This window comes from Esox lucius, chromosome 11, assembly GCF_011004845.1.
Source record: "Esox lucius isolate fEsoLuc1 chromosome 11, fEsoLuc1.pri, whole genome shotgun sequence".
Lineage (NCBI taxonomy): Eukaryota > Metazoa > Chordata > Actinopteri > Esociformes > Esocidae > Esox > Esox lucius.
In genome coordinates, this window is record NC_047579.1 from 49,133,752 (window position 1) to 49,150,606 (window position 16,855).

Here is a 16,855-nt window from a genome sequence, read left to right on the forward strand (position 1 = left end):
AAGGATGGCCAAATTATTTATACCTATATTTAATTTAAAATAGAACAAAGACAACATATCAAATGTGCTGCCAAGCAACATATGCTGCCATCCAGACATCTTTTTCAGAGAAAGACTTGCTTATTTATTTCAGCAAGAAAATGCCATGCAGTGATTTTCACTACAGAATCGTGTCTGTTTTTAGTGCAGTGCCACCCGAGGGCCCGATGATCACGGTCATCCAATATTAGTTTTCAGCTTTGTCCCTTGCATACAGAGATTTCTCCAGATTCTCTGAATCTTTTAATTATATTATGTACTGTAGATGAAGAGATCCCAAACTCTTTGCAATTTTACATTAAGAAACGTTATTGTTAAATTGTTGCACCATTTGCCCATGCAAGTCTTTCACAGAGTGGTGAACCCCTCCCCATCCTCACTTCTGACAGGCCCATCCTCTCTGGAATGATCTTTTAATACCCAATCATGTTACTGAGCCGTTGCCAATTGACCTATTTACTTCTGTGATATTCCACCAAGTTAAGATTTTTAGCATTACACTACTTTTCCAGTCTTTTGTTGTCTCTGTCCAAACTTTTTTTTAAACATTTTGCTGGCTTCAAATTCAGGGTGGGATTTTTTTTTTTTAACCCTAACCCTATTTTTCAAGAAACAATAAAATGTCTCATTTTCAACATTTTATATGTTGTCTTTGTACTATTTTCTATTGAATATGGTATTTAGAAAAATGGCTATGTTAAAAATACAAACCAATGGTTTTGAAATATGTTAATTCATACTATGGCATATTTTATAAATTCTGGGTATGTTACCTAATAAGATGATGTGAATGTAATTTATAAACATACATTCAACTAAGCCTGCCTATGGGGTGGAGAACCTTTTAAAATAGGTACATATAGGGCCGGTTTCGCAGACATGGATTAAGCCTAGTCTAGGACAAAAAAACTATTCAATAGAAAAATCCATTGAGCATGTTTTTTTAGTTCTAGACTAGGCTTAATCTGTATCTGCGAAACTGGGCCATAATGTTTTGTGATTATTCTTTATGCTTGAACATTGAATTGAACACATTGATTTGAATCTGATTACAGTAATCAATGGTTTGGAGTTTGTAGGAGGAGCCTAATGTAACTCACTTTGTTCAAAGACGGTGCCCTCGCCTCCTGCCTGCATTCGGGGGTTTATCCCTAGCCCATTTAAAAAAAAAAAAATGTTTAAAGCCCTGCCCCCGTCATACTTCCTGCTTTGTTTTGAGAGGGAAATAACTGCTGCACTGTGTAGGCTAGCTGTGTTCTGTAACATTCAGAACATCATAAGAAGCGAGTTTTGAGTGGTTGTTGTAGATGTTTGTGAAACTCTCCTAATCACTGAAACAACTGACTGGAGCAACAGATAGGTCAGTTAGGTTGTTACATGTGCAAGTAGCACAAATTAGCACATAGCGAGTTCTGGTCCCTACAGGATGCTCTTTGAAAACTGGTTGTAAAGGGTGAGTGGCCCCTCTAAAATGTTATCAGACTTTTTTTTTTGTAAATCAGTGTATTAAACTACACTACAAGTTAAGTGAATTAATATAAATATTGTGATGTATTGCTAATGTCGTTGATGCATCTGCAGACTCAAATAGAAACGACAGTTTTATTTAACACCGTATAACTGAAATACTGAAAATGTTCTGCCAATAGAGATGCCATATTCGCACGGGATTCGTTAACCTGGGGGAAATATATTCGTGCAAGAATATTTCTAGTAGAATATTTCTTGCACGAGCACAAAGTACTGTCCCCACAATGTTACCGATGTTAATATTATCTCTTATGTCCTCTAGTCCCGTTCTAATACCCACTTGTATTTTAGGAAAAATATTGGAGATTGACAGGTGTTGTTAACATAAATTTTAAAAACTAAGTGCAGCCTGTATGTGAACTTTTGCAATTAATGTTTCCATACTACGTTTTTACACATTTAAAAAAATATTCTAACCAATATACATTTGGGAGCACACCTTGAGCGTGTAACGTCTTAAAATGACAAAGTCTAGAATAAAAACCTGTAGGTTTCTTTAATGGTCACCATTGTCCGTCAGCATGTCCACCAGATCCTGCGCAGATTGATTTTAGAGGCAGTGTTTGTCATGTCTTTAAATTGGAATCCTTCCATGTCCGTAGTGATTATTTGAGAGAAGATACAGCTCCTATCCTGACCCAAATACTTTCTAAACGCAAATACATCTCGCGCTTTTACTATAAGCGCGAAATAAATGTACAAAAGGTTTAAAAACTACAATAGAAACCTTCTATACATACGGTTCCCTCCTCGCAAATATTTAAGGCAGACGCTATCACATGGGCAAATTAGCTACATGCGAACACCTGTGGGGACAATGACGCAAGAAACGTGTCAGCTTAGAAAATAGCCAGCTGCAACTGTGCTGAAGCCGATGAACACTGTAGCCTTATGTAAGTGTATATTTTACATTTGTGAAAAGTGATGAAAGGGCATAATTTTTCTAGCACTATATCAAGATTTGAATTTATGGCAAAGCCCGTTTGGCTCTTGCTGCCAGAGCCAGTCTATCTCTGAAAATATACTTTCTTGCAGCTTAAAGTGTAGGTAGCATAAACAACCACATGTAACATGGTTTTGCATATTGTGCACTAAAATGTTTTACTGAGTTGTATGGTTATACTCCTTAGCTATTTTAAGATGAATACACTAAAGTTAATTTGTATTTTGTTTGGATTTGGTCCTAATCACTCCATTGTTAAATGTAAGTCCCATTAAAGGGGGCTCATTCAAAGTAATGAGTTATTAGGAAGACTTTACAATTTTAATTTAAACACTTTTACAGGGCTAACAAACTGGTAGTAAGCACAAAATGTTGCATGGAGCACCTTTACCATGCCAAAATCTGATCTGAGCCTTATTTGTCCAGCATTACTAGCTGTTTGACGTCAACTAAGCTAGCTACTGTAGTAACAAGAGCAGCACCATAACAAGCGAATGGATGTGCCTCCAAAAGCTAAGCTCTTTGATGAAGAGTCTTTGTCTTTGACCAGGCCCCATAATACATTTTTTTTTTTAAAAGGTTTAAGTCTAAGTCAGGACTTTAAGCATACATATCTCTTCTCTTCTCTGTCCGTTAGCTAACATTAGTCCCTGGGACATGTGGGTTTGATTTAACAGAACACTGCTGTTGTTCTGAGGTGCCTACAGAGAGTGTGTTGCTCCTTTTATTTTTGTTCTGGTGATCAGGGAGGCCAGGAAAGGCATTTGATGCCATCCTGGTGTTAATGAAACCACTCTTGAATTAATTTTGCAGTGTACATATGGCCATTATCATCCAATCATACGTGCGTTTGCACCACTGAAAGCACTTGGTCTGGTAAAATGACTCCTGTGAGATGGCTGCCCGTAACATTACGGATTCCCCACCATGTTAAACAGTTGGCAGCAAAAATTGTGGGCTGAAGGCATCATTAGGGTTTTTCCCAAACAAACTTATCCAGATGTAGGACATAGGGTGAAAGATGTCTCATTAGACTATATTAATTCATTCCATTGCTGAGGGCTCCAGGTTTTGTGCCCCTTATGCCAAGTAATGTCTTTGTGCATTGACTTTGGATCCAAGTGGTTTCTGAATAGCAGCCCTGCTTTTAGGGCATTGAGCAACTATCCTGTTAATTGTTCATCTATACCTGTTGGTCAGCTTGGACTTGCAACCTATGTTCCTCTTTATCGATTTAATTTATCCTTGTTCCCCTTGACATACAGAATATTTTGGTAGTTTTTGTGACCAATGCATCTGCAGATCGGTCACCAACCACATGGCCGTTTTGGAACTCTTAGTTGCCGGATGTTGCTTAGAAAACTCAAAAAAAATAAGTCTAACACGAATTCAATGAAACCTCAGAGATATCAATCTGTCCAGTTAGGAAGCATAAGCGATTGTGAATCAGTGTCACCTGTTCTAATGCAAATGAAAGTGACAACAGATGCTCTGGAGAGGCAACAGCAAGACAACCCCGAAATAGGGAATGGTTTTGCAGGTGGTGGCCACAGACAGTTGCTCTCTCCTTATCCTTCCTGACTGATTCTTCTCTAGTTTTGCTAGTGACCTTGTGTCACGATCCGGCTCACAAGCCGAGACAAAAATGTGAGTCCGTTTTTTACAAACTCAAAGATAATGCCATCAATCAAACATAACAAGGAATCTGCCCCCGCAATCCTCCAGGATTGGAAGCCTTATATCTTCCTAGCTCAGGTGTCTCCACTAATGACCATCCAATCTCCGCCCACCAACTCTGCAAAAGAAAACAACAGAAAGAGGAAGACAGGGCAGGACGGCCATCACCACCCCCTTAATACATCTGACATACCATCTCCTTCTCTATAATCCTCTGGTTCTGACACATGCGTCGTTCTAAGGAAAATCAGGGGATTACCATCCGTAAAGACCACCAGTGGAAATTCATCAGACCCCACATACACCTCAAAATGCCGAGGCGCCAAGGTGAGGGCCAAGGCTGGCAGTAATTCAGCTGGCAGTGATGAAACTTTTTTAGAGAAAAAACTAACGGGTCAATCAACACCAGCACCATCAGCCTGCAGTAACACCGCACCAGCCCTGACATTACTGGGATCCACATGGATCAGAAAAGGCTGATCCAGACTCGGAGCACTAAGCACAGGAGCAGTTGACCAAAGAGACTTTGCATTGTCAAAGGCACCAGAGTGGAGACATTTCTCCAGAAACTCCTGTAACATCTCACCATTAGCTCCTTTTTGGTTGTAGAATGTGGAAGAAATTCTATTGCCAATAGTGGTGGGAGGTACGACTCACTTTACTGATCCGGATCTTTTCGAATGATTTTGTAAAAAGAACAAATCTTTCGACTCATTTCGTTTATTTGAGTCAGCCCAGCCCCCATGTATGGCTCCCACTCGTTTGTGGAAACATTACAGTATTTTTATCATTATTGTGGTGAAAACCGGGACAATTTGGTAGTGAATGTCAGGAACCGGGACATTTTAGTGTTTTACAGATATGTCTGGACCCGTGGCACCCAGCTTGAAACCAGGACAGTCCCGGGCAAACCAGGATGTCTGGTCACCCTATGCTACACCATATTATGCACTGCAGGCCATTATTGTACAACAAATGCACAAGTGCAACTCATTGTCCAGAGTCAAAATGAAGAGGCATTAGTAAATAGTGATAAAAGTTCATTCGAAAACCTAATGATATTTATCCTATAATTACAGCTTTTAAAATGGACTAATACTACTATTTTAATCTAACAGAAGATAATACACCAAATACCTTTTTTGCATTAATTCTGTATACTAAGGCTGATAATGAGAAGACTTGGAGATCCAAAAGATTAAAAGACTTATGCCATCTTCTCCTCAGTCATTGTCATTCCTTCCGGTGATCCAAAAGATTTGTTTATGGGATGAAAAAGACCATGAGAAAAGGTTTATTAATACATCTGATCAGTTTACAATTTTACCAATAGACATGCATATAACTGTCACGATATTGGATGGAGGCAGGACACAAGCGCAGGGAGAATTACATTTTTCTAAATACTTTTAAAATTCCAATGTATTTTTTTACCTATTACGATATCCAAAAGTATACCGTTTAAGTCGTTTTTATAACATGCGCTCCTTCACACGTTTGTTGTTTACGTTCCTCAATCAAAGCGGTAGTAGTGTGGTCGGGCCCAGTCAGAATGACGCGCCATATATATATATATACATACACTTCTTAGCCTATTGTTAGCAAGCAGATGAAAGTCAACTAATTCAAGGGAAGTTGGAATATACACTCACCTAAAGGATTATTAGGAACGTCATACTAATACTGTGTTTGACCCCCTTTCGCCTTCAGAACTGCCTTAATTCTACGTGGCATTGATTCAACAAGGTGCTGAAAGCATTCTTTAGAAATGTTGGCCCATATTGAAAGGATAGCATCTTGCAGTTGATGGAGATTTGTGGGATGCACATCCAGGGCACGAAGCTCCCGTTCCATCACATGGGAGGTGGGAAAGTGTGGGAATATGGGAGAATAGACCTGAACGCTTTCTGAGAGCTCCGAGAAGTACTGTTAGGTTTGAAATCACTAGACACATTTGTGGTGAAAAAAACCCAAAAACGAGAAATACTTTCTTCATGCACAAATAAGTCACTACATTTATTTAGATCTTTCTCATCACAGGTGATTGTGATGCTTCGAGGATACTTCGCAGTTAACTTATGTGTAACTGGGGTAATGTTAGCCTTCGAGCTAGCTTGCCTTAATGTTACTTAACTGTTTGTTTTTGTCATGTGAATACTCTCACCTAAAACTTCTGAAATGAAACACAATGAAAAATTCCAGAATCTATAAAACATTTGAGGAAGGACTAGATGTCATTTCAAGGATTAAAACCTGATAATTGAAGTTTTTATGTGGAAAAAAATCATATCAGTTATACTATTCAAAGTGTGATATTAAAAAAGTTAATAATGTATGTTTTTATGTCATGTATGCTTTTTTCAGCAATTCAATTTTTTTATTTGTAAGCTCAAAATTTTCAGTGTCCTTTGTGCCCTAAACTTTTTTTGTGACACCCAAGGTCAAATGGCCTTGCCCCTAAAATTACAAAATTCCAAGCCTGGTTACAACTACTGGCCATGTCAACTGACCCATTTGGGAGATTACCAAAAGTTGGCTCTGCTCGCAATGTAACGTTCCTATCCGGGCAGTCAACAGAAAATCTTTCCCAACAGTCCCATTCACACCTCAAACGAATCCTCTCAAAACGACCTCTATAAGTCAGAACGTATTAATCCGACAACACAGCAGCCTCAGACACGTTCTGGCCATACAATCAGGAACTGTTTCCTTAAATTTCCTTAAATCCCGCTGGTATGATAAGAGCAACCAGCACGCTGGTATAAAGAAATAACTGTGTTTATTACAGACTCAAAGATAATGCCATCAATCAAACATAACAAGGAGTTGGACCCCTTAACCTCCAGGATTGTAAGCCTTATATCTTCCTAGCGCAGGTGTCTCCGCTAATGACCCTCCTTGCTCCACCCACCAACTCTGCAAAAGAAAACGACAGAAAGAGGAAGACCAAGCAGGAGGGTCGTCACAATTGTCACTACTGGTGGCATGAAGCAGTACAGGCAGCCCATTCAGGTTGCACAGGCAGTCCAGCTCCTCCAGGATTCCACATCCATACTGGTGTGCATGTTCGTGACCAAACTGTCAGATACGGACTCCATGAGGGCCTGACATCCTCTAGTGGGACCTGTGCTCACAGCCCATCACCGTGCAGCTTGATTGGCATTCTCCAGAGAACACCAGATTTTGCAGGTCTGCCATTGGCTCTGCATTCTCTTCATTGGTGAGAGCAGGTTCACACTGAGCACATTTGACAGACCAGAAAGTCTGGAGATGCTGTAGTGAACATTATGCTGCAACATCATCCAGCATGACTGGTTTGGGGGTGGGTCAGTGATGGTCTGGAGGGGCATATTCTTGGAGGGTCGCACAGACCTGCTAGCCAACAGTACCCTGACTGCAGTTAGGTACCGTGACCGCTCGTCAGACCTTACGCTGGTGCAGTGGGCCCTGGGTTCCTCCTGGTGCAGGACAATGCCTGGCCTCACCTGGCGAGGCAGTTCCTGGGTGACCGGAAAATGCCCGGCCTCACATTCCCCAGACCTGAATCCAATTGAGAACCTCTGGGACGTTATGTATCGGTGCATCCGACACTGCAAAGTTGCACCACAGGCTGTACAGGAGCTCACTGATGCCCTGATCAGGGTCTGGGAGGAGATCCCCCAGGACACCATTCTTGGTCTAATTGTTTCATGAGCTGAAATAAAAGATCCCAGGGGATGCTTCTCATCAGATGGGACTGGGCAATTTCTTTAAATTGAATGAAGAGAAGGTCAAAAAAACATTCAAGTGGCTTATGAACACGGTCATTGTCCTATAGTGGCCCAGTCAATGTTCTCCTGAGAATCTGTGGCACTATTTAAAAATGATGGTCCATAAGCGTCATTCAACCAACCTGAACAACCTGAAGCAGATGTAAAGAAGAATTGGGCACAATTCCCAAGTTTTCCAGCTTAGGAGTTCCAGCTTACCAATTGGAGATGGTGGAAGTGTGTCATGAAGTTCCCGATCCCTTTCTTTTGCGAATAATACAGTTTCGAACACCGCAATTCTCTGTAGCTGTCGGTGGCATTCTGTTGTCCTCCCTGCGGGGAGAGACAAGACTGAGGAGACCTGTTGTCTCCATGCGGTTTTCTCAAAACCAATTACTTTTGAATAGTTTCCCAAAAATCACTTCAAGTAGCTTCCCAATGCGAAAGATATCACTTATCACAATCTTCTTTGCAAGCTTCTTTTCTGGCTAAACAGCACAAAGACTTAAAGACTTGTTGCAATTAATGGATGCTCTACTAAATATTAATGTGTGGAAACTGAATTAAATGTCAGTAGACCATTTTTTATTCCGCAATAGTAGACACATGGTTTCAAAACCTTTTCAAAGCAGTGTATCTTTTCGTTGCTCTGTAGATTATTTTTTTGGTAAAATATGTTTAGTAGTTAATGGTAATCTTTATCATGGCTTAGGCCCCCGTTTTGAGAACAATACTGGGCTATATCCAAAGCTAACATCTCCAGGATGGAAGATGAAGGGGATTTTCCAGCAAGATGACAAAAAAAAGAAATCAGGGTTTCCTGAACATATCTGGCCTCTCTTAACCAGCTGAGAGGGACCCAAAGTTTTTGGTGTCAGAATGTCTGGTACTCATATGAATCATTAGGCTGGTACTCGTATGAATCATTAATCCTAAGTAAAGACGACAACATTTGCAAAGGTCCTCCTGATGATGGCATAAAACTCTATGACTATGATGGAGTCAAAAGATTAGAGAAAACGACTTAAATAGTTTGAAACCAAACATTATCGTTACCACCTACAATGGTAATTTATTTGATTAGATTCAACTTTGTCATTGAACAGTACAAGTACAGTACAATGAAATGCAGTTAGAATCTAACCAGAAGTGCAAATAAAGGAGGGTAGAACATGTATTTGGGTATATGTATATTACCAGTGGAATGTGTAGATGTGCAGTGAAGGCAAATATTTTCATCTGTTGGACAACTACACCTGATACCAGTGAAAAACATAGCCTAAAACCTGGTCCCAACTAGGGCTGCATGATTTGGACAAAATATAGAATCACGATTTATTTGACAAATATTGTAATTACGCTTATGAGTTGCGATTTTTCAAATATGGGGGTGAACAGCGTAGATAATCTCACTTAATAGAGATCAAAGCCTACAGAATGTGCTATTAAACTGAATACAAATTGAGTTAAAGTTCAGTGTTTTCTATTTTACTCAATCAAACTATTCGTAGTCCTGCACCCCACCCTCCCCCCCCAACACTGGATCCCTACCAGTTTGCCTACCGGTCAAACAGGTGCAGAATAAATAAATAGCTTAATATTGTGTGACCTATATGGTCTGTTGCCAAGAAAACAGCGAGCCTCCGCTCGCTCTTACAGTAAAACGTTAAGGAGTGTTTGGTCATGTGACTAAGCATGGCGTGAGATTCAAAAGCTGTACACTCCCGCTGCAACTCCAGCATAGTGCTACCGGCACACTGTCCCCTTCCAACTTGCTCATGCATCTCCTTCCCTAAGCCTGAAAATTACTAAAAAAATCTTATATTTAATACCACAATGAGGGCAGTAAGGGACGTTACAAAGACTATATATTTGTATGCTACCTGTTTTGGGAGGTAGTAATCAAGTTTACTAATGCTGGCCTGGTAGACAAAAGCGTTTTAGAGAACCACATCGATGCCTGCTTGCCGCCTTCTGTGAAGAACTGTGACAGCTTTGGCGAGGTCTGTGGGGTTTGGTCAATATTGGAATTATGAATGCTGAGAAATACAAACAGATTTTGATTAATCATGCTCTTCCTTTGGGAAACGATCTGAGAAACGTTATATTTCTGCCATTAATGGCCCAAACCCTCTTCAAACACCACTTTGAGCCGATAGCTGTTGATCAAACAATCCAAGTATTATATTAGCTTGTATTAGAGCCCTGACTTCAATATAATTGAGGCTGTGTGGTCATTTAGGAAAAAGAATATAAAGCACCCAATGTCAAAGTAGTTATTGCAATTTCTGTATAAGATAACCTGAAGATATCTTATGATGACTTGAAGAACAAACCTTACTGTAGATTCTTCCATGTCAAGTGGTTAATTGTATTTCTTGAATCCTCAGAACTCTTGGAATATGCCTTTAAAAATTGGCCTAATGCACTCAACCAATCAGAGTTGACAGAGTGTAAAGAGGAGGAGATGGGTGTCTTATCTTGTACTCAGAGACCTTGTAGTGTACATTGTATGTCAGTGCTCCCACACCATTTTGAATAATACAGTGACTTGGGTAATTAAAATGATTTGATTTTAGTATAATTTATTAACAATAGTATAGTAGCAACACACTTCAAAACCCAATGCAACAATTAATTAGCAAGAATCAATAGGGAATGAATGCAATTTCATTAGAGAAAGAAGTGAGACTATCATTGATTTTCTTGCTCTCTCCAACACATTGTAGGTCAGGTATGGATGGTGCTGTCCCAGAGGAAACCTTGAGGAAAATATTCAGAGCAAAAAAGACCATGAAAGTCAGCAATCGAAAACAATTGGAGTTCCTACACACAAGTCTTCCCTCTCCACGTTCCGTCCCAACCCAACCTCCACAAGCAATTGTACATGTGGAACTCTCTGAAGATGCGGTGTCAATGGAAGTAGATGATGAAATACATGGAACCACGCACACCGCCCATCCAACAACTCCCTCCCCGACGACGACGACGACATCCCTCACCTCAGAGACCTGTAAGAGAAAATCTTCCTCGATTGTTGCCTCGTCACAGAACACTCATGTAATAGAACTTTGGGGAAATGAAACCGAGGGCGACAAGGAGTCCAAACAACCTAGCCTTGAGGAAGTGGAGAATATGAATGGTATGATAAAGGGGCATAGAAATCCCACACAGGACGTTATCCCTGGCTATCATGTGACCTCCGAGAGAGCAGATGAGTTGATGGAGAAAGATATTGTTGGGATGGAAATCTGCCTCTTGCCCGTTTCCACTCAGGACACTGTTCCAGTTTTGGACCCCGCCTCCTGTCCTCTCCTGTCCCCCATTACGGCTGTACAGTCTACCTCTTCTCCTTCCCTCTCCCCAACGCACACGGCAGAGACAGACCCGGATGTCCGGCCAGGATTCCTGGTGCTTAGTGAAGATGATGATGATGATGTCCAGGATGAGAGCGATGTGGAGAAGGATGAGGAGCAGTGTGAAAATGAAGACCGATGCGTGGAAACGTTGGAGGTTAACATGAAGAAGCCAGAACAGTTTGAAAGTGGCTCCCCTGTGGACTGTTCTTTCCCTTCATCACCTTTGCCTCTTCAGATTGATGAAGGTTGTCCTATAGTTGTATTGTTTCTTCAGTTGCACATAGTGTTAACTAGGTTGTAGTAATTGATTATATTTTGACTTTTCTGCACAATAGTTAGGACATTTTAATTTGTTTTGATGTTTGCTTTGATCATTAAGTTTTTGTTTTGATAGTTTAATTAAACTATAATGTGTTATATTTTCTCTAAAGATGTAGAGAGTAATGGTGCTTTACAGGGGAAACAAGCCCTGTTTGTAGACTCAGAAGAATGTGGCCAAGAGCTGGGGGAAAGAGACTTGGAAGTGGTAGAGACGCCACACAAGAGGCCAAGAATTGACTGTGAGGAACTGGAGACCCATGTGGAAATTAAGATCAGTGGGAGCGCTGACAAGCAAAGCAAACTGAAGAAGGTTTGTCCTTAAATTATCTTTTCTTTATATGAAAGACAAAATACACATCAGTTTGCAATTTAGAATGCTGTTTCCTGAGATGCATGGCATAACTTTACTGGTCTTTTTACTGGAGCAACATTTTTATTTTTATGCCAACCCTTTATTCTTTAAATCATATTTGGACTTACCTGTTTAAATTAAAGCTATAATAAATAAAAGCTGAATATGAATCCCCTGTCCCTCACATCCGTAGGTGGTGCAGCAGCTGGTAGATGAGCATTTGCGTGTTCTTCAGATCACACTGTTTGACCAGAGTCTGCAGGAGCTCAGAGAACGAATGGACCGAATAGACAAACAACAGAGGCTGCACTCAAACCTCAAAAGACTGCAGGTTAGTTGTAGAAGCGTGGTCTAGTTAAAGAACACATGTATTGCCCATAAGCCAATCCATACTTCACGTGTGATATTTCAGGCAAAATTTGACCGACTTTCCACGAAAGTTGGAACTGCCAACCAGGCCAAGGAGATTCCCGATAAAATATCAGAGGTTAGTAAAAATTGACACTATTCCAATCACACTTTTTGTAAAGCTTTGCAATGTCCTGTAAAACAGTTGATGGTACCATTGAATACTCTGTCTATCCATACTGTATTATCCTTCCCTGTATTCATCAGGTACTCTTGCCTTCTGCCTGTACTGACGCCACAGCAACCTCGACATTGTCAGCAACCACCACCATCGCCCCAGCCTCCTCCACAGACTCCGCCCCAGCCTCCTCCACCGTAGCCTCCACATCGGCATCAGCTATTGTCGGCCTGAGGTTAGCCAGTGGTTTGAATTTGCAAATCGTTTTGTTATTGAGAGTTTTCTTTGAGATGGTGCGGCATCCGATGAGCTGCTTTACTCTGCCTTTACAAATATTCCTCTCCTCTGCTTGTGAACAGAATGCTGGTGAATAACATACCCAATCCAAAGTGTATTGATCAGAGAGGTCAAGTCACTACTCATGTATCCTCAGGTAATCTGGAACGAGTTCTGCACTATTGAGATTACAAATCTTTTGTGAAATGCTTCGCTTGATATACCTATTGGTTTCATAAAACTGTTCTCCACCGACTTTCCACACTGCGTTTTGGGGCGAATTTAGTCATAACCGTGACCTTTTGTTCAAACTGTCAATTGTTCAACCACAAAATGTCTTAAATAACCAAACATTGTTTGATAAACCTGTGCTGCAGAAAAGTAATGCTGATGTAATAGAAATGTAATATATTATTTGTCTCGGTTATCACATGCTCTAAAACTCCCATTAACTAGCAAATCACGATTCTTGGTAATTGGCTTTTTTATAATGTCAAAAGTCATTGAATAGCCTGGTTTGAATTTAGATGTAGTTAATATATGAACATGTATAAGAACAGTGAAATACATTTTCTGGTAAGCTATATCAAACAGAGACGTACTTATCCCTTACCAACTAAACTAACATTATTACATCTTTTTTAAATTCCTATTTCTCTTCCAGGTTCGCCATTGCTACCTTCACCCTCTATCGCATTCTCAACTGAATCTGAGGCCTTGATGCTGAGCTCCTGTGTAACACCCACACCAGTCCACTCTGGCTTCTCTCTCCAGCCTTTGCTCATACAGCTGCCTGGTAGAGGGACAGCCATCTTCAGTAACCCAACCAGCTCCCGGCTAATCCCAATGTCTGCGCTTACGACCCTGACAAATTCCACCCCAACCCACACGACTGCCTTCATCCTGCAGAGGTCCACTCCCTACACCTCTGCCCTGCCCACGGACCCTTCAGCATCTGCCCTCTTATCTCATTATGCTGCCTCACTTACAACTGTACCCACAACTATAACTGCGCCCATTGACATGCCAGCTGCCACAACCTCACACATGACCACACCCATAACTACATTAAGGACCGCACCTACAACTCTGGCCAGGACTACACCTACAACTCTGGCCAGGACTACACCTACAACTCTGGCCAGGACCACACCTACAACTCTGGCCAGGACCACACCTACAACTCTGGCCAGGACCACACCTACAACTCTGGCCAGGACCACACCCATAACTACATCCCGGTACCCACCCATAACTACGTCCTGGACTACACCCATAACTACATCCAGGAACATGACCATGGCCACACTAACAACCAGCTCCTGGGTCACATCCACAACTACACACACATCCATAACCACGGCTACAACCATGGCTACACCCACATCCTGGACCACACCCACAATTACACCCAAGGCCACAACAACCACAACATCCAAGGCCACAACAAAAAACTTAACCATGGCTACAACCACACCCATAACCCCATCTTGTGCCATGGCTAATGGCGCATCCAATATTGTCCACCTTGCAGCCTCTGGGACAGTCAACAAACCCAGCTCAGGTGTGTCTGTCTCAGTATGTGAGTCCACTTCGCTTGTGTCTCTGGTGAACTCAACTTCAAGTGCGTCCGTACCAAGACTGTCAGTGCCTGGCACAACAGTGCAACAAGCTGTCCCAGCACAACTAGCTTGCCCTGTGGAACCACAGGTGCCCATAAAGACAGGTTAGCTTACAACTCAACTTTGGCCAGCTATCTTAAAATGTTAAGAGATATTCTTCCCATTGTACATCATTCTAACTAAGCTGGTTTCTCCTACAATTTCCTATGTAGGTAGTCAAGCAACAAACCCTCCTTTAGACTTAACGAAGACTTTTCACTGCAACATATCTGAAGCATTCATAGACTTGACAGAGGATGATGATGATGATGATGATGTTCTAGGTAAGATTGATATTCCTATTACTGCCAATGGCTATAGATCCACAGTTTTGGGGATTTTCTTTTTTTACCAGACCAAAAGATCTGGAGCTTTCTGTATATTCTGCACATGTGGAGATCAACTGGCATCTGTCACATTGATTATTATACAATAGGGGTCTGACAGCTGGGTTGTCCATGGTTACAATACTCCTCTTTTTTTCCATGACTTATAACTTTGTGTTATTTGCAGTGACAGGAGTGCTGCAGGCTCCAATGGTCTTAAAGGCTTCCCCCATGCCTCCAACAGCAGGTCAGCAAACCACAATCACACAGCAAACAACCACTTCCACTCCGGTTGGAAAAAAGGCTGGTAAGTGTTGTCTTGTTCCATCCATGTGTGTCTGGATATTTTGACAGGAATTGTTATTGTATTTAATCTTTTGATGTTTTTGCTTTTCAGTGAGGTTTTCTCTTGATCACACGCTAGCTGGAACCACGCTGGAAATCGTCAGTCATCGCCCTCTGCAGGTGAGATTCCCCGTGAAGGAACCACATTATCCTGGCCTATAATGATTTAAAGATATCCGACGTGGCAAATGGTGAACGAATGGCTGAAAATACTGACCTTGCAATGTCTAAATCTAGCAGGGTTTGCCATCTGAAAATGCCAAAGAAACCACGTCTACGTCTTCCTGCCAGACCTCCCCAGTTCCACCGTTGCCTGCCGTACCTCCAACCCTCAGCCTTCCCCTGGAGGCGGTGAACACCAAGCCTCCGCAGCAGCCTCTGCTCAAGCTAACCCAGGTTCAAACCAAGAACAATGGGATTGTCCTCTCCTGGTCTGTGACTGAGGTAGACAGGAGCTGTGCTGCCGTGGACTGCTACCACCTGTACGCCTACCACCAGGAGCACTCTGGCCCCGCCGACACCGACGCAACCTCCTCATCCTGGAAGAAGATTGGGGAGGTGAAGGCCTTAGCCCTGCCCATGGCCTGTACACTCACGCAGTTTGTCTCTGGCGCAAAGTATTACTTTGTGGTCCATGCCAGGGATGTATATGGTCGTTTTGGACCCTTCTGTGAGCCCCAGTGCACTGATGTCTTAATGCCGACTTCGTCAGATGTTTAGGGCGGGACTGTTAGGCGTGTTGTTTAAGTGTTCACTTAAAAATTTGGGATGGTTATTTGGTGCGAATGCCCACAAATATATATTTATTAGGCCTGTCAGAGTTAAGTTCACTCAAGTTAGCCTTTTGTACTTTTAGTGCAAAATTATAACATTTTTGATTGCGGTTAATCACATTTTCTGGAAGTGTGCACAATACACTGAAAATATCCTAAATGCATAATAAATTGAAGAAGTGTCAGGGGTGAAAATAATTGTGTCCAATTCCACGACCTGGCAAATAAGGGTAAGCTGTACCGTTAAAACGTGAGTACAAGGAAATGCAACGAATATGCACTACTAATCACTTGTATTACATGTCCGCTGCATGGACATTAGTGGGTACACAGTGCACTGCTTCAAAATGTAATTGTTTAGGCAGACTACAAGGTGATATTTAACATAGGTTATGACAAATCTTGGAACAGGTCTACTAGCCACGTCTTAGCATTAATATACCCATAAAAAAACATTCTGTAGAGAAATGTAATCTACTTGCACTTCTGAAGTGTGCTTTACTGACGTTGCTTACTGTTCTTTTTGATGATATCAAGACAGGAATTTTTCTGTAATGCTTTTTATGGGAAAATCTTTGATTGCCACTAAACTTTAGGATATTCAGAATTTTGCGATTAATTGTCATGTTTTAAACGTTTGACAGCCCATGTTATTACAATGGCCATTGACCAACATTTTGAAAGGAGTGTTTTTCTTTCTTAATGAAACAATAAAAAAGATTAACAAAGTTAGACGTTTTTGAGTATGTTTCATGTTTAACCAAGGCAACAGTAAATGTCATCTTTCACCAGGGATGTAGTGCTCCTTGGCCTATCAGTGTAATTTTGGAAATTACTCGTCTAGATCACAAAATGCATTATTTACCTACATTTAATCAAAATTGGACTAGAGATGTCTGAGATCCCTTTTTACAAACCGAGTAAATGCAATTAATAACTATAATGCTTCTCAGGCCAATTAGGGCAATTTGGTAAATG

General features: G+C 41.3%; 1 protein-coding gene across 4 annotated transcripts; it reads left to right on the forward strand.

Moving 5' to 3' along the window:
* The first annotated feature begins 1,248 nt into the window (after window positions 1-1,248).
* Window positions 1,249-16,609, forward strand: LOC105025750 (activating transcription factor 7-interacting protein 1). 4 transcript variants are annotated; one of them, XM_010896686.4, is made up of 12 exons: window positions 1,249-1,492; window positions 10,668-11,542; window positions 11,729-11,928; window positions 12,164-12,301; window positions 12,383-12,457; window positions 12,586-12,731; window positions 12,856-12,929; window positions 13,437-14,498; window positions 14,607-14,717; window positions 14,947-15,066; window positions 15,157-15,224; window positions 15,342-16,609. In XM_010896686.4, exons 2-12 carry the CDS (start codon window positions 10,675-10,677, stop codon window positions 15,822-15,824), a joined length of 3,345 nt encoding a protein of 1,114 aa, XP_010894988.2. In that variant the 5' UTR covers window positions 1,249-1,492; window positions 10,668-10,674; the 3' UTR covers window positions 15,825-16,609. The 4 variants fall into 4 exon arrangements, with proteins under 4 accessions (XP_010894988.2, XP_010894986.2, XP_010894987.2 ...); XM_010896684.5 differs by lacking the exon at window positions 1,249-1,492 and adding an exon at window positions 2,362-2,462; XM_010896685.5 differs by lacking the exon at window positions 1,249-1,492 and adding an exon at window positions 2,362-2,462 and having other exon boundaries at window positions 15,345-16,609.
* The last annotated feature ends 246 nt before the right edge of the window (window positions 16,610-16,855 follow it).

Bases quoted from the DNA above. Each gene is read 5' to 3' on its own strand.
- LOC105025750 (XM_010896684.5), top strand. The intron at 11,929-12,163 runs GTTTGTCCTTAA...TCACATCCGTAG, and splicing joins AGCAAAGCAAACTGAAGAAG to GTGGTGCAGCAGCTGGTAGA. The intron at 14,718-14,946 runs GTAAGATTGATA...TGTTATTTGCAG, and splicing joins TGATGATGATGATGTTCTAG to TGACAGGAGTGCTGCAGGCT.